The sequence below is a fragment of the Pelophylax lessonae genome (assembly GCF_965119305.1).
Source record: "Pelophylax lessonae genome assembly, chromosome: 3".
NCBI classification, from domain to species: Eukaryota; Metazoa; Chordata; class Amphibia; order Anura; family Ranidae; genus Pelophylax; species Pelophylax lessonae.
The window spans coordinates 159778907-159800942 of NC_138770.1; the positions used below are offsets into that span (position 1 = coordinate 159778907).

Here is a 22036-nt window from a genome sequence, read left to right on the forward strand (position 1 = left end):
ACTAAGGGAAAGATTTTTGTCATTTTTGTTGTTTTTTTTTTAACGCGTAATGGCGGCGATCTGCGATTTTTTTTGCGGTACTGCGACATTGCGGCGGACAGATCGGACCCTTGACTGACATTTTTGACACTTTTGGGGTTACCAGTGACATTTCTACAGTAATCAGTGCTATATATATGCACTGTTACTGTAAAAATACACTGGTAGTGAAGGGGTTAACTTTATTTGAGAGGGAGGGGCTGTGTGTGTCCCTAGGGGCGTGATTCTTACTGTGATTGGCTGTGGCTTCAGCTGTATGCAGAGTGATCAACGGATCTACATAGTAGATCCGTATGATCATCTCTCATACAGAGGGGAGAATGACAGGCAGCTTGTTTACACAAGCTGCCTGACTTTCTCCCTCTCCCCCGCCGATCGCAGAGTGGCCGGCGGACATCAGGTCCGCCGGTCACACGCACGGGGGGGTCCGTGACCACGCGGGAGCGGGAGCGCGCCTCCGGTGGCGCGCGCTCGCTCCTTAGACCCTCACAAGCTAGTGACGTAGCCCTACGTCACTTTGCCTGTGAGGGGCTGACCGCCGCCGTAGATAGTCGTGCGGCGGTCGGCAAGTGGTTAAAAAGAGGATTTGTTAAACCCACAAGTGCTTTTTTTTACCACTATTATTGCTTTATACTGGCTTTTGATATTTATAAATTAGATAGATAAAAAGTGCATTTTATATGCAACTATAGAGATCAGACCAAATTGAGGGACAAATGAGGAGGAAAGAGGGACAGAGGGACTTTGTTTCAAATTCGGGACAGTCCCTTGAAATTAGGCACAGTCCCCCAAAATCAGGGACAGTTGGCAGCTATTTTGTACAGATCAGGCTAGCAGCAGCTGCAACGTTTTTTAAACCATTTGATCCCCTCTCCTCTCTTAAACTACCAAACTACTGATCTTAAGCCTCTGTTCACATTAGGTCACTCCGACTTAGGGGGCGACCTGTGAAGTCGCGTGCAGCATGACTTCGACGCGACTTGCACGGACTTCACATAAAGGAAGTCAATGCAAGTCGCCTCCAGGTCGCCCCGAAGCAGTACAGGACCCTTTTTCTAAGTCGGAGCGACTTGTGTTGCTCCTATTAGAACCGGTCCTGTACTACTCAATGACCGTGACCGTGCACGACTTGCCAGGCTGACCAAGTCGCCTGACAAGTCGTATTAGTGTGAACTGGCACTTATAGTGTCTCTGTATGTGACCTGTATATTAACCCATCACCTCCCCTATCCTATACATCTGCACAACCCTTTCATCTTCATCCTCCTACTATACTATATGTGTATACATTAACCTTCTCCCATCCTCCTCCCTCTCTGTATGACCTATATGCACTGTATCTATTATACCAATATCAAGCTCCTTGTTTATTGGCATGTTTCTTCATTTCCCCAAAAAAATTGTGGCAAAAAATGAGATCACATTGGGGTGTTTATTTTTCAAAAAATGGTAAATATAGTAAACAGTAAAAATCCATTGGTTGTCAAATACCACAAATAGAAAGCTCTATCTATCTCAAAAATTATATAAAATTTATTCAGGTACAGTATTGCATGACAGAGTAATTATCAATCAAATTAAATGGTCTGGTAACAAAAGGGGTATTACAAACTGGTACTCACTTAGATAAAAGTTCAGTGTCCTGAGAGTCCAACCGAGCTGACAGTTACCATATTATCCTGATCAGTGCACCTTTCCTCTCAGATAGGGCTAAATTAGAAAGCATCAGAGCCTAGAACTGGATTTAGTTACCCTGAGCAGGTGCTACTATCACCATTCAGCGTCAAGCGCCGTGCCTTGAAGATCATAAGAGTATTTCATTTTTTTGTGGCTGGAGGTGCATTGAAGCTGACTATATAGGGTGTAAATGAGAAGGTTTATTATAGAGGAAATCACCAAATGCAAGCTCTGAGTAGTTTATCCTACATTATCAGAAGCTTTTTTGAAAAATGCTGAAAGGTTTGTGAATGTGAACTCTGACTAAATGAAAGCCGCATTTTAACTCCTATTATCTGCAGAATGAGATTCTCACCTTGCTAAAGAATTTTTTTTTCGGTTTGGCATCTCACAGTCCTTTTTTATACCCCGTGCGCGGTGACTGCTTGTGTTCAATAATTCTGTGATATTTGTGCCTTCTTATGTGGCAGTGGTTAGAGTGTTTTCTCACTGTGTAAGAAAAGAAAAGCCATGATTGGCATTCATTGTTTGGGAATATTTCATGCACATGGAAGCTGTTTCAACAAATTTTTGGGACAGAGTCAAAATTGCAGCAATACTGTAACATCTGCCTATTATATACAGTATACTATGTAGTTAAACTCATATTTCAGCTATTGAACTATTGATTTCATAGACGGAATATATATATATATATATATATATATATATATATATATATATATATATATATATATATATATATATTTATTTATTTATGGAAATATACACTATATTATCAAAAGTACTAGGACACCTGCCTTGACACGCACAAGAACTTTAATTGCATCCCAGTCTTAGTCAGTAGGGTTCATTTAAAGGGTAACTCCATTTTTGTGGGGAAAAAAACATCTAACAAATAAAAAATAATATAGCGTACACAATTGTGACTCAAGTAATATTGTAATTAGATGTTAATAAATACCTTTCTGCAGCCCTGTAATTTTATGAAAATGCAATGCAATATGGCTACCTGGAGTTGTTCTGTATACAGAATGTGTACTGACCACACCCCAGAAACATCATTTCCTGCTTGTGTGATTGGCTCATCAATTTTCCCAGAAATCTGCACTAAGACACAAATCAGATTTCTGGCATCCCCTGCAACAAAAATGTCATTTTTGGTGAGATACTCCCAATAGGAACACATCGAACGGGATGCAGGCCCAGCAGATTTCCTCATTAATGCTCTGCAGCTGCACAGCTGGTTGATAATTATGAAACCACTCCTATTAGACTCACTCAGCACAGAGGCACAGAGGAACAAACCGTGATTTCCTCATTATAACAAAAAGTTGAAATCTGCAACAAAGTTTGTTATAATTCACCCAGAGGAGAATGTTTTTTTCTCAGCAAAAATTGAGTTAGGCTCCTTTCACACGGCCGCTCCGTGTGAAAGGTCCGCTGCGGGACTTTTTTTTTTTTTTTACCACGGAGCGGATGACATTTCTGTCATCCGCTCCGTGTGCCCGCATATCATCCTATCCGTTTGCAGATGATATGCGGACATAATGTAAGTATATGGCACTGCGGATGTCAGTGGATGACACCGCTGACATCCGATTTTCCTTCCTTTCCGTGTTTTACACGGAAGAAAAAATGGGTTCTGTTCCATTTGTAAAAACGGAACAGAACTGAATGGAGGAAAATCGGGTGTCAGCGGGTGGTATTCCGCTGACACCCGCAGTGCCATTCACTTACATTATGTCCGCAAATCATCCGCAAACGGATGGGATGATTTGCGGACACACGGAGCGGCCATGTGAAAGGAGCCTAACTCTTTAAGATTTTTTGTTATTTTTTTTTGTTATTTTTCTCATCTTAATTTTAAAAGTTTATTCTCCAAAACATGGATGGAAAAATAATTGTGCAAACAGTATAAAAGAATTCAGGAGATAAACTAGCTAAGGAGAGCAGGAAGAATAGAAGAAGGAGTTAACTATGACTAGCTAAGGATAATATTTGGTTAGGTAGTGTAAAACAGGAAAGACTTCCAGGTCCGGTTCATACAGAAACAAGCAGCTCCCTCTTTTTTTTTGTACAAACTTTATTTATTCATGTCACTGTTAAGCAGTGTGAAGCGCTGCACTGCTGTACATTGCCATATAATTCTGTATAATGCGCTGTGATATAATCCAGTATGTCTGCATTTTAGCGCAGCATGCTACACCACAGCTCTTTCCTGCATGCACTGTGAATGGGACTCACAGAAGCATTGTTTTCTATGTGTCCCTGCGGTGACAGGCATTTTACAATGAAGTGAATGTGTTATTCACCTTCAGAGCTGCTTCAATGTCATTTCTTCTTTTGCAGTCAAATTTGAGAACACTCCCTACTACCTGTATGTGCTTGTTATAAGTTCCCATTCACATAACATACCTTAGAAATGTTCTCACATTTTTAGTTGGTTCTTTGATTTACATAGAACTGCAAAATATTCTGGACAATTTCAAAGTACTATTAGAGGGAAATACTAAGGAACAAACTGAGGAAAAGTGCATTAACCGCTTGCCGACTGCCACACGACTATTTACTGCGGCGGTCAGCCTCTCACAGGCAAAGCGACGTAGTACTATGTCGCTAGCCTGTGAGGCTCTAGGGAGCGAGCGCGCCGCCGTAGGCGCGCTCCCGCGCGGTCACACGCCCCCGCGCGTGTGCCCGGCGGACCCGATGTCCGCCGGGCACTCCCGATCATCCGTTACACCGGAAGAAAGGCAGGCGGCTGATGCAAACAAAGCCGCCTGTCATTCTTCCCTGTGTAAGAATGGAGATCAGACGGTTCTATTATGTAGGACCATTGATCTCTGTTCTTACACTAGTAGCCACAGCCAATCACAGTTATAAACACGCCCCTAGGACACACTTAACCCCTCCCTCTCCAATACAGTTAACTCCATCACTGCCAGTGTCATTTTTACAGTAAAAGTGCATATGTATAGCACTGATTACTGCAGTAATGTCACTGGTAACCCCAAAATTGTCAAAAATGTCAGTCAAGGGTCCGATCTGTCCGCCGCAATGTCGCAGTACCGCAAAAAAAATCGCAGATCGCCGTCATTACTCGTTAAAAAAAAACAACAAAAATGACAAAAATCTTTCCCTTTGTTAGTAAACGCGATAACTTTTGCGCAAACCAATCAAAATATGCTTTTTGCAATTTTTTTTACCAAACATATGTAGCAGAAAACAAATTGGCCGAAAATGTTAAACAATTTTGATTTTTACATTTTTTTTTGGGGGGGGGAATTTCATATATAAAAAAAATGTGAAAAATATTGTTATTTTTGCAAAATTGTCGCTTTTTTTTGTTTATACCCCATGATCAAAAAAATTGCACAGGTGATCAAATACCACCAAAAGAAAGCTCTGTTTGTGGGAAAAAAAGGACGTCAAATTCGTTTAGGTACAGCGTTGCACGACCGCGCAATTGTCCGTTAAAGTTACGCAGTGCCGAATCGCAAAATAGGCCCTGGTCAGGAAGGGGGTAAATCTTCTGGGGGTTAAGTGGTTAACATACAATGTGCCGACTAAGCCTTGAGACCCTAATTGGTAGGTCAGACAGTGCTCAATTCTAGTTTACAAATGATAATGAGATCAGCCAGCACTGTACAGACTTTATTTATTATAGTAAGCATAACTCCCAAACCCTCCTCCTTAACAATACATAGATGGGAAATCTAGGTAGGATCTTTAAGCAAGTAAATAGATAAGCAATGTTTTGTTTTGTTTTTTTAATTATTAATTATTTTAATTGTTAAATAATAATTAAGTTATGCTGTGTGAATGGGAACAGGTAACAAATATAAAAATAGTTGCTATGCCAAACTGGCTACAAAACTGGAATTACACTTCTTGCAACACCTGTAATATAGATATATTGCAATTAGCTGCTCCCAATAAATACACCGGGGTTTGTTTTACTAAAGCCAAATAAGCTTTTCACTTTGCAAGGAAAGTTGCATTTTGCATTTTTCCCCAGAGCTTAGTGATGTGGAAGGAGAATAAGAAAACAGCATTTTTGCTTGCACATGATTGAATGATTGAAGTCAGCAGAACTTCTCCTCATTCACTAAGGGAAACAAATTCCCTTACAAAGTAAACAGTCTATTTCCATTTATTAATTCAAACTCAATGCATTCATTTTAGTTTACATCCTGAAAAGCACTGACCCAGAGGCGTAACTAGAACCTTCAGGGCCCCGATGCAAGAAACCATGAAGGGCCCCCCAGACCCCTGGCCGGGGCCCTTCCCTTCAAGCCCGGGGCTCTTCCCACTAATCCTGGGGCTCTTTACTCTCATTGCATGGCCTTTTATTATGGTCCCGCATCAGGATCCTTTCACAAGTTCTGCAGTGGGCCCCCTTCCTGCAATCTTGGGGCCTCCCCACAGTGGTGAAATGCCAGGGCCCGGTCGCAAGTGTGACCTTTGAGATCCTAGAAGTTCACCCACTGGTTTGCTACCGGGCCCCCTGGAGCATGGGGCCCGGTAGCGATTGCAACCCCTGCAACCCCTGTAGTTACGCCCCTGCACTGACCCCGAAACACCACCTATAGAACTACTTATATCAGCTCTGCCTCTATGACTGGGACCGCATGTCCCCACAGCTATTTCTATGAGCGTATGTCCAGTGAGGAAGGTCTCTGAGACGTGTTGTCTTATGAGGTATGTCTTAGGTCCTCAATTGTATATGCAGCATATATATGTACCAACATGTATACACTGTGTCTGTGTATATGGGATAATGTATATGGAAAATAATATTCAGTAGGTATACAGTACTGTATATAACATATCCATCTGGACAATGTGCCAGCTATATGTGTTAATGAGGAAGTGTTCCATCAACATAAATTAGCAACATACTGCAGGTGAGTGCTTCTCCACCGGCCATAGGTTTCTGAGCTAGCTGAAAGTTGTGTGTTATATATTAAAAAGCCTATCCATCCCTCCTCTATGACTTGAACCCATCTTTTACTATCTGTACTCCTCATCTATTACCTGTGTCCATTCTCTATTGCTGATACCCTTCCTCCACCACCTGTTCTCACTATCCACCTTCTGTACTCATCATCTATCACCAGTTTATGCTCACCTGCACTACAATGCCTGTTCTCCCTCTCCACCACCTATATCTCTCCTAAATCACCATTATCTAACCTTCACCACCTGTACTCCTTTTCTATCACCTGTGCTCACCTTCTACCACCTATACAGTTTCACCTTCCTCTGTTACTTGTGTTTATGCTCTACAATCCGCATCCATTCTCCTTCACACAAGACTACTCTCTACCACCTGAACCCCTCCTTCTTTATCGGTGTATGCCCTCTACTATTTGTAACCCTTCTTCTTTATCAGTGTCTACCCTTTACCACCTGTACCCCTCCTTCTTTAAAAGGTGTTTACTCTCTACTACTTGTACCCCACCTTTACCCCTTCTTCTTCATCAGTGTATACCCTCTGCTATCTGTAACCCTCCTTCTTTATCAGTGTTTACCCTCTACCACCTGTACCCTCCCTTCTTTATCGGTGTATACCCTCTGCTATCTGTAACCCTCCTTCTTTATTAGTGCCTACCCTCTAACATCTGTAACCCTCCTTCTTTATCAGTGCCTACCCTATAACATATGTAACCCACCTTCTTTATCAGTCCCTACTATCTACCAACTGAACATTTTCTTCTTTATAGATGTATACCCTGTGCTATCTTTAACCCTCCTTCTTTATCAGTGCCTACCCTCTGCTACCTCTAAAACTCCCTCTTATTTCATGCTTACCTTCTACCACCTGTACCCCTCATTGTTTAAGGGTGCCTACCCTCTACTGTCTGTTGCCCTCCTTCTTTATCAGTGTATAGATATTCACTCGCGCCTCTGGGATAAATATCTCAATTGGTAAGCCACAAGTTCAAATAACTTTGGGTCTAGTTATATGCATATGAATAGGGAAGATAACTGCGCTAACCTCTGATGTGTGGGGGTTTGGACAACCCCACTACTAGATGTGCTGTATAAATTAATATGGGCTTTTATGTGCAAATAGCTAGGTACAATACAAATAACCACAATATAGTGATACACTTATTTAGATGGTGCAGAAATATAACCCATAAAGTGCATATAGTGCTGAAATAAATAAACTCTGAATATAATGTAGATTATTGTGCGTGATAATCATCTAATATCATAATTTGTTAATGTGAAAAGAACCTTTAAAAAAGTATACCCATCAAACTGTTATATAAATAATGACCATAAATTTCATGTTGTATACAAAACCTTATAACAGTAAATTATAATTCATGCAAACTGGATTGGTTAAAAGGACAAGAGGTTGACCCAATGGTTTAAATATAATTCATAATAATAATGTGCTGGAAAGAAGAAAGTGCAATAGTGCAAAGTAGTCCTTTCAGTGCAGTGTCTTACTGATGTAGTAGTGGTGTGACCCTCCACTTCACCTCGAGTGCTGAATGGTAAGATGGCTCACTTACCAGATGCCGTGGATTCCTGTTGGCGTACACCAGCAAGAATCAATCTGCGCTTGGTCTCTTATACTCCAGGTTCCTGTGAGTGTGAAGGGATCCTCTGGATATGGCTTGTAGCTCAGGGTATAAAAGACAGTGTCTATACTCTACCACTTGTATCCCTCCTTTTTTATTTGTGTATACCCTCTACTGTATTTCCGGTACTCCTCCTTCTTTTTCAGTGTATACCCTCTACTATCTGTACCCTTCTTTATGAGTGCCCCTTCTTCTTTATCAGTGCCTACCCTCTGCTACCTGTACCCCTCCCTCTTTATCCATGCTTACCCTCTACCACCTGTACCCCTCATTCTTTAAGGGTGCCTACCCTCTACTGTCTGTTACCCTCCTTCTTTATCAGTGCCTATACTCTACCCCTTTTACCCCTCCTTTTTTATATATGTATGCCCTCTACTGGTATTTCCTGTACTCCTCTTTCTTTATCAGTGTATACCCTCCACTATCTCTAACCCTGCTTTATGAGTACCTCTTCATCTTTATCTGTGCCCACCCTTTACCATCTGTAGCCCTTCATCTTTATCGGTGCATCTTTATCTACCAGTTGTAACCCTCCTTTTTTAGTGTCTACCCTCTTTCACCTGTGCCCCTTCTTCTTCATCAATGCTTATTCTCTACCATCTGTACATCTCTTTCTGTACCTACCCTCTATTACCTGTACCCCTCCTTCCTTATCAGTGCTTACCCTCTGCCACCCGTACCCCTCCTTATTTATTGGTGCCTACCCTTTAATCCCTGCTCCATCACCTGTACCTCTCACCCCCATGGTCTTTGCCCTCTACACCTTCTTACCTCTCCTAACTTTTTGGGTGCCAGAACTCTTCTTCCCACCAGCTAACATTTACAATGCAAATTATATATAGGAACATTAATATCATGTAAAATATTATTATTATTATACATGATTTATATAGCGACAACAGTTTGCAGTGCTTTAGATAATATTTAAAGAAGAGGAAATTAATATGGAACATTAGTTACAAACCATGCAGCAGTGTACTCTTTTGTGTTAGCTTGATTTCCTATCATGCTTCTGGTTTAATTGTCCATATGGGAAAAACAAATGCTATGAAATATAATCAATACATTTCCTAATGTAATAAAATCTATTCAATAAATACCATGCACATCTGTGACTCAGTATGACCGACTATTGCATTCAAGAAAGAAAAATCTTCACGGTTTGAATCACAGCACTGACAAGTGTGAAAATGTAAAGAATTCATTGGTATTCCATATAATTCATTGTTATTCCATATAATTACTGAGCTTATCGCCTCACGTAAAGAAATCCTTGTTCTAAAATAGAAAAGATTGTGTGACAGTCTGCAGCAGACAGAGCATTGATAGTCTGTGCATGAAGGATAAGAGCATTCACTGCCTGCTAATCTATTCCCAGATGGAGGTGGATACAGACGAGAAACGGCATCGCACGCGCTCCAAAGGTGTTCGAGGTACGTTCCGTGCTTCACTAAATCACTCAGGGCCTCCACTCAGCAATGACCTTCATCCTGTAGAATCTCTTTCCGCAATTCATTCTGACCCTTCCTTTTTGCATAACCTTTTGGGTAATTTTCTATATCAGAGGGATACTTATGATAGATGATAAATTTTTATATTTTCCATTCTCTCTACAGTTCCTGTGGAACCAGCCATACAAGAGCTGTTCAGGTTAGTGCTCACAGTGTAAAATACATCCCATTAGCAATTTAGAAAATTCAGGCCTTTTAATGGGCATAATGCACTTTCAAGTTCACCGGTGCCTTACTCATGCCCTGATGCATTGATTAAATTAATTCTCCCGAGGCTTGCTAATAAAATAGATTTGGCATCACCTCCCTTTTCTTTTTTAATGCCAGTTATTTGATTTGTGTCTTTCTGTCTTTTTTGCCCTCTATCTATATAAACCTTTGGATATCCTACTAATGATCTTCTAAATTTTAAGGCAGATATACAGATATTTGTGAATCACCTGTCTGCACTTTAATACAGGTCCATGCACCTATCTAACTCACATGTCTACACTTTAATTAAGTTAGGCTACATTCACACCAGCGATTAGGGCCGGTGCGAATAGTAGTGCCAGGAATCAGAAATTCCTGATGTAGCTCTCAACAGCTAGGTGTGGCCACCGACCCCATTCACTATAATGACAGGTCACCAGAGGTCACAGCTATTCGCTGCTGTCCACACATCCAGTGATTAGCTGCGGTGTTTACTGCTGGACGCACTTTGTATGCATCCCGCATTGATTACCTCAGGTAATTGCTGGCTGTGCAGAGATCCGTGAATAGCTGCAGCCAGTATAGTGAACCGGATCAACGCCCTCACCTAGCATCAGGAACTGCCGCTACAATTTGCACCAGTCTTAACAGGCACCCATTTAACTCATCAATTGCACTTTAATTTAGGCACCAGCACCCATCTAACTAACCTGTCTGACCTTATTGCGTTATTAAACCCAAAAACAAATATTTAATTTATTGCAGTTTATCCTTAAATGTGGTGGCTACATATATTTTCTTTTTTAAACTTTTTTTTTGCTTTCATTTTACCTGGTGATCTGGTCACACACTTCCTGTTTTTGGGTGCCTCCACTCTGGATGGAGGAGCAACTGTGCCACCCCTGGACAGCAGCATTGTCAGCAGGGGAGGGCTGGCAGCTTTAGCCCTGGAGGGCAAGTCCAGTCAAGTGGCCCATTGAACCATGGAATTAGCTCACCATCCATGCCCACCTGGTCTTATAACGGATATTAATGTTATGAAGCAAGATAAACATGATACAATGTGGTAACATAATTTAATGTTAATAGCAACAAAGAAGGTTCAACAAAAATACATGAAAGGAAGCTCCTGCTGGGCGGAGACCACTCTGCCTGACAGAGAAGTGACTGTGTCAGTATTGTGCTGGCCGGGTGCAGGAGCGTACTCTGCACACTAATACCGCTCCGCTGCAGCTCTGCAAATATAACATTATGTAGTGGCGACCGGCAGCTGTTTACAGTGTCTGGCCCCTACATTAGTCCAACCCTGAGTGTGGCCTTTTTACCCGGCATCAGAGCTGCCCGGGGGGGGGGGGACGATTGCCACCCTGCCCCCTTCCTAGTCCTCCCCTGATTGTCAGTCTGTGTAGGGGGGAAGTGTTAGATCCACTAGCAGATTTAGATAGACTTGACTAGCAAATTAAAGCCGAATTCCAGCTAACACTTTATAGCAGTTATAGCTAGTCTTTATCTTGTCAACAAAAATGTTTTCGTCAAAATTTTCATCAGCGGCATTTTGGCAGTGATGACACTACATTTTCGTCCGCTGACAAAAACTATGACGAAAATCAATTCCGTTAACGAACATAAACAACACGAAAATGTGAGGTAGGTTGACTTTTACCCTTTTAACCTCCAGTTTCAATGGAGCTCCTGCTTCCTTAGAATGGAGCCCGACATTTTTAGATAGGAGGCTGACCGAGCAGATGGGTAGACCATCAATGGCTGTTATCTGCAGCCTGAAGGGGGATGTTCTATTAAGTTGGCGGGGGCTGGGCTGTGTAATTAACCCTCTCACACACTGCCTGTGTAGATACACACCTGCAAGGCTGATTGGATCTCTACTAGTCCAGTGAGGTAAGGGCTATGTGTCCCGGAAGATGAAGTGCTCTGGTCACACTGATCCTGCAAGGACTGTGAGCTCTCTGCTGTCTGTGGACACACTCATACTTCAAACTGATGAATAGAGGCCCCCTGAAGGAGACCTCTTTGTCAATGGGCTTAGCAGCATGTCCACTACGGGAGAGCAGCACACTGTCCGATCTGTGCAGAATTAACCCTTTTGCTGCCAGAGCTGCTTTTGCACCAATGCTTAAGAAATCAATTTAGGCCTGAAGATTATATAACCCCCCCCCCCCCCAAAAAAAAAAAAAAAAACATTATATATTTTCTGAAAGCAGACAAGTTCATGTAAATGTACACTGCATGGTGGCATCAATCATCACGCAAAGAGTTTTTATTTTTATTCATTTTTTTTTAACATTACACTTACATCAAAAAAGCAATATTCTTAAAGACGTTATATAATGACTAAATCTGTGTCTGTAGTGCATGTTTAAACCCTAATACCATAAATAATAACATATTAGATTTTCACACTCATTACACTCCAGGAGCATATAATGAGTTTGGAAATTGTAGAGAAATGCTTAAATAATGCATTACAATTTAACTAAACCCATTTGATTTTAGTCAAATAAAATGAATTTAATCAACTAAAATGTACTGGAGATTTTAGTCAACTAAAATGTAGAACATTGTTGTCGACTAATATTTACTGGAGATTTAGTCGACTAAACACGACTCAAACGAAAACATTTGCAGAAGACTAAAATGGGGCTAAAACTAAAATGCCATTTTAGTCAAAAGACTAAGACTAAAACTACATTGAAATTTGCTGCCAAAATTAACACTGGTTATAGCAAAAAGATTTTTTTTGGGGGGCAGGGGTAATAAATGTCTCAAATTAATGAATAAAATCTGACCATTTTAAACACCCCTATCAATTTTAAATGATTTGCATCAACACCGTAATTACCACTTTTGTTGGACAGCTTGTCCTATATAAGCAGGTGGAAAAAAAAAGAAAACACCACATCTAATGTCTGGTAAGCTGCAATATTAATAATGTTTTTTGGGTTTAATAACTCTTTAAATTCAAGTGCAGGCAATTTTAATTGACCTGTCCGAAAGTTTATTTAATCCAGGTACAGACACCCATTTAAATAACCTATCTGCACTTTAATTCAGGTACAGGCACTCACCTAACTCATCTGTCTGCAAATTAATTCAGGTGCAAACACTCGTCTAACTCACCTGTCTGCACTTGTCTGACCTTTAATTCAGTTACAGTAACCTATCTAACATACCCGTCTCTATCTTAATTCAGGTACAGACACCCAGGGCCAGATTAATGTAGGGGCTATTGGAGCTGCAGTTCGAGCTGCAGTTCGAGCTGCAGTTCCAGTTCCAGCTCCAGCTCCAGCTCCAGGCCCCCACCCTAATATAGGCCCAGTAGGGGCAGACTGACTATTCGGCTTATGGCCACATGAGAGGCTCCTGGAACCTCCTGCAGCAGGGGAAATGTGACAGTGGGGGGGGTTTATCGTTGCTTGGTGGGGGCAATTACAAGCACCAATCACCCTCTTTGACTCTCCATGAAGCATCTGAAAGCTGCTTTTCCTCCTCTTCTTCCCGCGGCTTTAAGCTGCTTCCTTTGTGAGCCATAGAGGGAGATCAGTTTTTATACTTGACCCCCCCCCCGGCACCATTCACCCATTCACCCCAGACTGTCCATCAGATTCCCCCTGCTCTCTGGGTACTGATCCTTACCGATCACTGACTGTGTTCATTCATAGCCCTGAACCACCAAAATCCTCAGTACCAGGCCCATGATGTTCTAAATCCAGACCTGCAGATACCCATCTAATTCACCTACCTGATGTTTAACTAAGGTACAGACACCCCTAACCTGTCTGCACATTATTTCCGGTACAGACACCCATCTAACTCACCCATCGGCACTTTATTTCAGGTACAGGCACCCATCTAACTCACCTGTCAGCACTTTAATTCAGATACAGACACCCATCTATCTCACCCGTCTGTGCTTTATTTCAGGTACAGACACCCATCTAACTCACCTGTCTGCACTTTAATTCAGGCACAGACACGCATTTAACTCACCTGTCTGCACTTTAATTCAGGCACACATACCCATCTAAATTACCTGTTTGCCCTTTAATTCAGGTACAGACACCCATCTAACTCACCTCTCTGCCCTTTAATTAAGGTACAGACACCCATCTAACTCACCTGTCTGCACTTTATTTTCAGGTAAAGACACCCATCTATTTCACCTGTCTGCACTTTAATTCAGGTACAGGCACCCATCTATCTCACCCGTCTGCTCTTTATTTCATGTACAGACACCCATCTTACTCACCTGTCTGCACTTTAATTCAGGTACAGGCACCCATCTAACTCACCTGTCTGCACTTTAATTTAGGTACAGACACCCATATAACTCACCTGTCTGCACTTTAATTCAGGTACAGACACCCATCTAACTCACCCGTCTGCACTTTATTTCCGGTACAGACACCCATCTAACTCACCTGTCTGCGCTTTAATTCAGGTTCAGACACCCATCTAACTCACCCGTCTGCACTTTATTTCAGGTACAGACACCCATCTAACTCACCTGTCTGCACTTTAATTCAGGTACAGACACCCATCTAACTCACCCGTCTGCACTTTATGTCAGGTACAGTAACCCATCTAACTCACCTGTCTGCACTTTAATTCAGGCACAGACATCTATCTAAATGACCTGTTTGCACTTTAATTCAGGTACAGACACCCATCTAACTCCCCTGTCTGCCCTTTATTTCAGGTACAGACACGTATCTAACTCACCTGTCTGCCCTTTAATTCAGGTACAGACACCCATCTAACTCACCTGCTTGCCCCTTAATTCAGGCACAGACACCCAATCTAACTCACCTGCCTGCCCTTTAATTCAGGTACAGATACCCATCTAACTCACCTGCTTGCCCTTTAATTCAGGTACAGACACCCATCTTTCTCACCTGCCATGTCCTTTTATTCAGGTACAGACACCCATCTAACTCACCTGCCTGCCCTTTTATTCAGGTACAGACACCTATCTAACTCACCTGCCTGCCCTTTAATTCAGGTACAGACACCCATCTAACTCACCTGCCCACACCTTACTATGGATTTAGGACCCATCTAATTCATCTGTCTGTGCTTTCTTTCAGGTACAGGCACCTTCTAAATTACCTGTTTTCACTTTAATATGAATTTAGGCACCCATCTAATTCACCTGTCTGTCTTTTGATTCAGGTTCAGGTTTCCAACGTACTCATCTGTCTGCATGTTGGGTTTAGGCACACACCTACCTCACTGAGGTACAGTACACATGAATTCAGGTTTAGACACCCACCTAACTCACATACACACACACACATCTAAGTCACCTGTTTGCATTTTTATCCAAATTTAGGCACCCATCTATTTCACTGTCTACACATTAATCTAGATTTAGGCACCTATCTAGGGGTCCTGTCTGCACTTGAATTCAGGTGCAGAAATGCACTTGATTTACTGTTTGCCCTTTAAGTCAGATATAGAAATTCATTTTATTCATTTTGATGATCCTGCTGGCCAGATTGTCCACCCGGCTGTTGTTTGCATCTTTGGTGGACTAAAGCCTGTGTTTTAAGGTTGTACTTGGAAAGTGATCCGTTATATAAGATTCACAAGCAGGTGATGCTGCAGGTGAAATCTGAGTTTCCTCTGATATATTTGAAAACTAGGAAGCTGTGGAAAGCTGGGGTTTTACTGAAAAACTCCCTTTGATTTTATTTAATTTCATGTCTGTAGCATTAATTGGAATGACTGTAATTCTGCCATCTTTTAAATAGGAGCAGTCATTCTCAGGATACAAACATGGCACCATTAAAGGCCTTTTCACTGTACATGAGCATTGTCCTGCAGATAAGTTAAGGAAGATTGTTCTGTTTTCCTTGATAGGTAAAAGATTCTGCTTAAATAGAATAATTGTGGAATACTATGAAGGAATTTAGAGTATCACCTTATTCACCTGTCTTCAACTAGAACAGAGGATACATCCCTTTAAAATACCTCTTTGTATCTACTAGAAAAGAAACATACCTTAAAATCAATTGTCTGCATCTAGTGCAGGAATCTAGAACATCCATCTAACTCACCTGTCCGCAGCTAACACAGAAAGATGCTTCTCTTTAAATGATGTGCCTAGGGCGAGTATCTAAAACATCCATGTAATTCACCTGTATGGAGCTAACAGATAGTGAAGAATTGCTTGTAATTAACCTGTCTTCTACTCACACAGATACAGGTTTGTCTCAAACTTACCTTTCAATATCTAGTGTTGAATTAAATATCACCTGTGTGCTGTTAGTGTATAGATACTGTTTAAGAATACGAGTTCTAGAAGTCTTATCATGCCCTACCAGTTTCTGAGAGATGAAGCCTGGTCTAGTGTTTTATGCAAGATATACACCAACTACATCTTTATCCCTTGTTCCTTTCCTACAGCTGTCCTACTCCTGGCTGCGATGGCAGTGGCCATGTTAGTGGTAAATATGCAAGACATAGAAGGTAATTATAGTCATGTTTTTATGTTTATTTTCTGTTTTTAAAAATGGCACCAAAAATTGATGTAACTTGTATGAGTGTTTGTATAAGGTTACCAGGCCTACTGATTCACCTGAGGCTTCTGTTTAAAGTGAACCTTGAGCAGTTACATAGACTGCCCATTCACACTTATGCGTTCTGTTACTGCAAAACACAGTAACACACAAACTTTGTTTGTGGTGCATTGCAGTTCTACTCATTTTTAATTGGCACCACAATAAACAAATTCAATATCTAGCCAAAAACCCACACCACATCGGACATACCATACATTCTGGTGTGCTGCATCAAAAATCGGTGCATGATTTTTTTTGATTTCATTAATATCCTATTCATTTTGACCCACGTTCTCTAACACAAATGCAGTGGTGTGAATTGGCCCATGTTAGACTTTTCTGCTTGACGTGGTCTTTGAAAAAAGGTGCATTAGTAGTTAGAGCTCTGGAATCCAGGGGATTCATGTGAATCATGACCTCTGATCACTTTCTTTTGAGTCTCAAAGACAAAAAAGTAGGGTAAAGAAAAAACAGCAAACTACAAAAAATTGACAGGGGTCCTAACAATTCCCTTTTCTATCCAAAACAAAAAAAAAAAAAATAAAGTTTAACTTTAGATATAAATTAACTTTTTTTGTACTCATTTCTCAAACCCTCTCTTGGTTGTATTGAAAACACTGGTATATCCTCCTCCTCTTGTCTCCTCTTTTTTGCAAAAGTTACCCAAAACTGGGGGAATTGCCACTTTTTCTTGTTCAAGTAGTTTATTGAAAAAACAGAAGTAAATACAGCGCAACATGTACAATCAGAGCAGGAGAGGTTACATTTGCACAACAGGTAACAACAGTAAACTGGAGATAGTAACAAAGCAAACCAGGTTAACTGACATGTTCAGGAGCCAAGCGGGCGACGACCCCAGAAGGGAGATCCATCCAGCACAGCCAACACCCGGGCACCCCTAAAAGGGAGCTTGCTGTGCCCGCGCGCGACTGCGCCTTCAGTGGGTCATATAGTTTGCATGTAAGTATCGTTTTCAGGGGTCGCAACACACGGCTCAGAGGAAGGAAGGAAGCCTGGTTAGGTCAGGAGTCTTTGGCATTAGGTCAAACAAGATGTAGACTGTAGCAGAATGGTGGAACAATTTGTGTAAGGAATGTGGAGAGAAGTAACCACTGTGGGGGAGAGTAATAGACAGAGTATTGTACATATGGCGGGATATAGTCATAAGAGGGGTAAGAACAGGGAGGAGGGGGGGGGACGGGGGGACAAAACAAGGGGGGGGGAAGAAGAAAGGAATGGGGGGAAAGGAGGAGGGTGGAGGGGTGAAAGTGGGGGGGGAGGAAGGGGGTCGCCGGGGGGGAGCAGGGTAACCACAGATAGATATAGGCAGCGCAAATATGCCGTTCAGGGCAATAAGAGAGTGCTATCAAAGTTCGGAGGGAGAAAGTGGTCTACCCATGGTTGCCATAACTTGTCAAACTTGTCGACCCTGTCCAGCAGGACCGCTTCAATTTTCGCATGAATCATGGCATTAGTGATTCTGTTTTTCACTTCAGGAATAGGTAGGTGAGGGGTTTTCCAAGCTTTAGCTATTGTTTGTTTAGCCGCAGTCGTGACTTGTAGGAACAATTTGTGCTGCCGTTTGGAAACGACATCTGATTTCATGTTCAAGAGGGCGAGACAGGGGTCAGGGTTGATGTGTGTGTCCATGAGGGTGGAGAGAATGCAAAAGATAGCCTTCCAAAATCGTTGGACCACAGGGCAGGACCACCAGATATGTACATGAGTGCCCGCATTCCGACAGCCTCGGAAACAGTCCTGAGAGTATGAGGGATGGAATTTAGCAATACGAGCTGGCACAAGGTACCAACGCATAAGCACCTTATAGTTAGTTTCGGAAGCCACGATATTTTGGGAGGCTGTCTTCGTCGTCTGCCAGATCTTGGACCAGTCTGCAGGCTCAAGTGTAATGCCCAAGTCCCGTTCCCATTTGGACGCATATGCTGGGAGAGCTCGGGTTAGGGGTTCAGAAAGTTTAGAGTATAGGAGGGAAATTAGACCTCGGGTGTGCGGGTCGTGGAGACAAACGTGTTCAAATGAGGTCAAGGTGGGTAAAGACGTGTCTGTATGCATGCAGTGGGATAAGAAGTGTTTAATTTGTAGGTAGTGGAAGATCTCAGAATTGGGGAGCTGGTGTGAGTCTTGGAGAGTCGGGAAGGACTTAAATGCATTGAAAACGATCAAGGAGTGGGCCCGGAGGAGGCCAGCTGCCGACCAACGTTGAAAAGAGGATGGGGATTCCCAAGCTGGGGGGAAGGACGGGTTGTGGAGGTAGGAGAGAAGCGGGTTATGGGGCGACTGAAGCTTGTACTTGAACTTTAGGGTGTCCCAAAGGTGCAGGGAATGGCGTAGAATGGGGTTGGCAATCGATCTGCGTTCAGAGGATTTTAACCACAGTAGGTTGGCCACCGAGAAAGGATCACATTCGACCGCCTCAAGGGCCACCCATAGGGGAATTTCCTGAGTAGCATGCCATTTGGTCAGTTGGGCTAGTTGGGCTGCCTGGTAATATTTGGCGAAGTGGGGGAGGCCCAGCCCACCCTGCAGTTTGTGGAGGTGAAGAATCTGTCTGGATACCCTGGGTCTAATTTTACCCCAGACGTAGGAGAAGGTCCGGCTTTGGAGCTGACGCAGGTAGTAGGAGGGGACATGTAAGGGCAGAACCCGAAACAGGTACAATATTTTGGGCAGCAAGGCCATTTTAACAACCGTGATGCGACCCATCCAAGCTAAGGGAAGTGAGGACCAAGTTTGCATAAGCTTAGTTAGGTGTTGTAGCATTGGAGGATAGTTAGCTGCATAGAGGTCAAGAGGGTCAGCCGTGAGCTTTACTCCTAGATAGGGAATGTGGTGAGTGGCCCAGGAGAAGGGGAGCACCGATTTTAGTTGTGTGAGGAGGGGCGCAGGCAGGGAAATATTGAGTGCTTTGGATTTGTGGGTGTTGACAACCAAGCCAGAGACATGGGCAAATTGTTGCAAAACAGCCAGGAGATTGGGAGTAGAGGTGAGTGGGGAGGTGAGGAATAGAAGGATGTCGTCTGCGAATAAGCATAATTTATGATGGTGACCACCTAGTTCAATTCCTTTTATATTCTGATTGGAACGGATCTTATGGGCAAGCGGCTCAATTGCAAGTGCAAAAAGGAGAGGGGATAAGGGGCAGCCCTGTCTAGTGCCACAGCCTACGGAGAAGGTAGAGGACTGGAAGCCTGCATAGCGAATAAAGGCAGAGGGGGTAGAATATAAAGATGAGATCCAGGATAGGAAATGGGGGCCGAAACCCCAGATTCGTAGTACCGATTGTAGGTAGGTCCATGATAAAGTGTCAAAGGCTTTCCGAATATCAAGGGAGACAAAGCATGCAGGGATGTGGCGACGGCGGGCCTGGTAGGCAAGATGAATAGCCCTGCGTACGTTGTCTCCCGTTTGACGACAAGGGATGAAACCAGTCTGGTCTCTATGGATCAAGGAGCCTATGACAAGATTAAGACGGGCTGACAGTATTTTGGCCATAATCTTTATGTCTATGTTAAGGAGGGAGATCGGGCGGTAGTTAGTCCAAGAGGAGTCGTCAGTTTGTGGTTTGGGTATCATGGAGATAGCTGCTTTCAATGAGTCGGGACTGAGAGAGTGGCCTGTAAGCAAGGAGTTATAGGCTTTAGAAAGCATGGGGGTCAGGAGGTCAGAAAAGTGTTTGTAGTAAGAGGCCGTGAAGCCGTCGGGCCCGGGTCTCTTGTTGAGTTTGAGAGACTTGATGGCAAAGCGGATTTCGAGGTCAGATATGGGTCTATCCAGATCTTCTCGTTGAGAGGCAGACAATGAAGGCAAGGTGAGGTCAGAAAAGAAGTCAGTGATCTGGGAGTCAGACGGAGGTGGTGGAGAGGAATAAAGTTTCGAGAGGTGTAAACGGAAGGTCTCCAGAATCTTAAGTGGGTTACTAGTGTAAGTTGCGGTGGATGTTTTTAGTCAAATCGGTTTCCGAACAACATTGGCGTTGCGGAGCGAGAGTGCTAAGAAGGTGTCGGGTTTATTAGCTTTAGTGTAGAACTGGTGTTGGGAACGCCGGAGCTGCTTTTCAGCGGATTCTGTGAGAAAAAGGTCCAGTTCCAGTGTTGCTTTGTCAAGGGCAATCCTATTAGCTGGGGTTGGGTCTGCTTGGAAGCGTTCGTGAGCTAAAGCGAAGGTGGAATTAAGGGTACGGTAAAGAAGCTGGCGCTCTTTCTTGCGACGAGAGGCCAGACTAATGAGGGTGCCACGAAGCACCGGTTTATGGGCTTCCCACAATGTGAGAGGAGTGACGTCAGTTGTATCGTTGTGAGAAATATATTCTTTAATGGCTGCTGCCACTTCGACTCTATGAGAGGGATGGGCCAGGAGGGAGTTGTTTAAGCACCAAGAGAAGGTGTGTTGCTTGGGGACCAGGGAGTCAAAGGTGGAGATCACTGCGTTATGATCGGACCATGGAATTGGTAGAATAGAAGAGGACAGGAGAGCAGGTGAGGAGGCCACAGAGGTGAAGATATGGTCTATGCGTGAGGATACTTTGTGTGGATGAGAGTAATAGGTGTACTGACGCTTACTCGGGTTAAGTTCACGCCAGGTGTCTACTAGAGAATGTGTTTGGAGAAGGTGTTGGAAGGAAAGCCTCTGCGTAGGCTGAGAAAGAGAGACCGGGGACTTGTCTAGAAAAGGATATAAGACCTGATTAGAGTCACCACAAAGGACGACTGTTCCCTTTTTATGTTGTTCAACTATCTGCAGAAAGTGGGAGAAGAAGGAGAGGGGTTTCGAGTTAGGTGCGTAGTAGGATGCTAGTGTGACTTCCGTGTCTAACAATGAGCCAGTGAGGATCAAGTACCTGCCCTCAGGGTCTGCTACAGAGGAGTGGAGTATGAATGGAGCCTTACGGTGGAACGCTATGAGAACCCCCCTTTTCTTTACAGAAGCCGAGGCTGTGAAAAACTGAGGGTAAGAGGCCGTTAGATATTTAGGCGTATGCAAGGTGGAAAAATGGGTTTCCTGGAGGCACGCAACATGTACGTCAAGTGAGGCTAGGGAACGAAAGGCTTTGCGGCGTTTTAGCGGGGAGTTAAGGCCTTGAACATTCAGGGACAAGATATTTAAGGAGGCCATTGTAAGGCTAGGGGGGAGGAGCAAAAAATGGCAATCCTGTGTACATCAACTGTGCCCCCCCGGCGAGTAGGGGGGAGGGGGAAGGAAAGGAGGGAGGGCAGGGGGGAGGAGGACAGTGAAGGGAGAAAGAAGGGGGGTGGAGGGGACATTGAAATGCATTGAGATAGCAATAAAATCGTGAGATCAAACAGTAGACCGTCTGAGGAGAGGGAGTCCATCCGCTCAGAGGGAATGGAGTCACCCCGGGAAGTCTCCAAAAGGAGGGTTCCGGAGGCGAAAAGGAGGCAGCAGTGACTGCCGACAGGAG

General features: G+C 43.2%; 1 protein-coding gene across 1 annotated transcript in view; it reads left to right on the forward strand.

The window, feature by feature from the left end:
* The window catches only part of MYT1L (myelin transcription factor 1 like), a 451852-nt gene that overhangs the window by 174231 nt on the left and 255585 nt on the right, over positions 1-22036 (forward strand). Inside the window, exons 3-5 of the mRNA XM_082250801.1 lie at positions 9694-9748; positions 9932-9965; positions 16442-16504. Of these exons, the coding sequence (XP_082106927.1) occupies positions 9694-9748; positions 9932-9965; positions 16442-16504 (152 nt within the window). The remainder of the gene's footprint in view (positions 1-9693; positions 9749-9931; positions 9966-16441; positions 16505-22036) is intronic.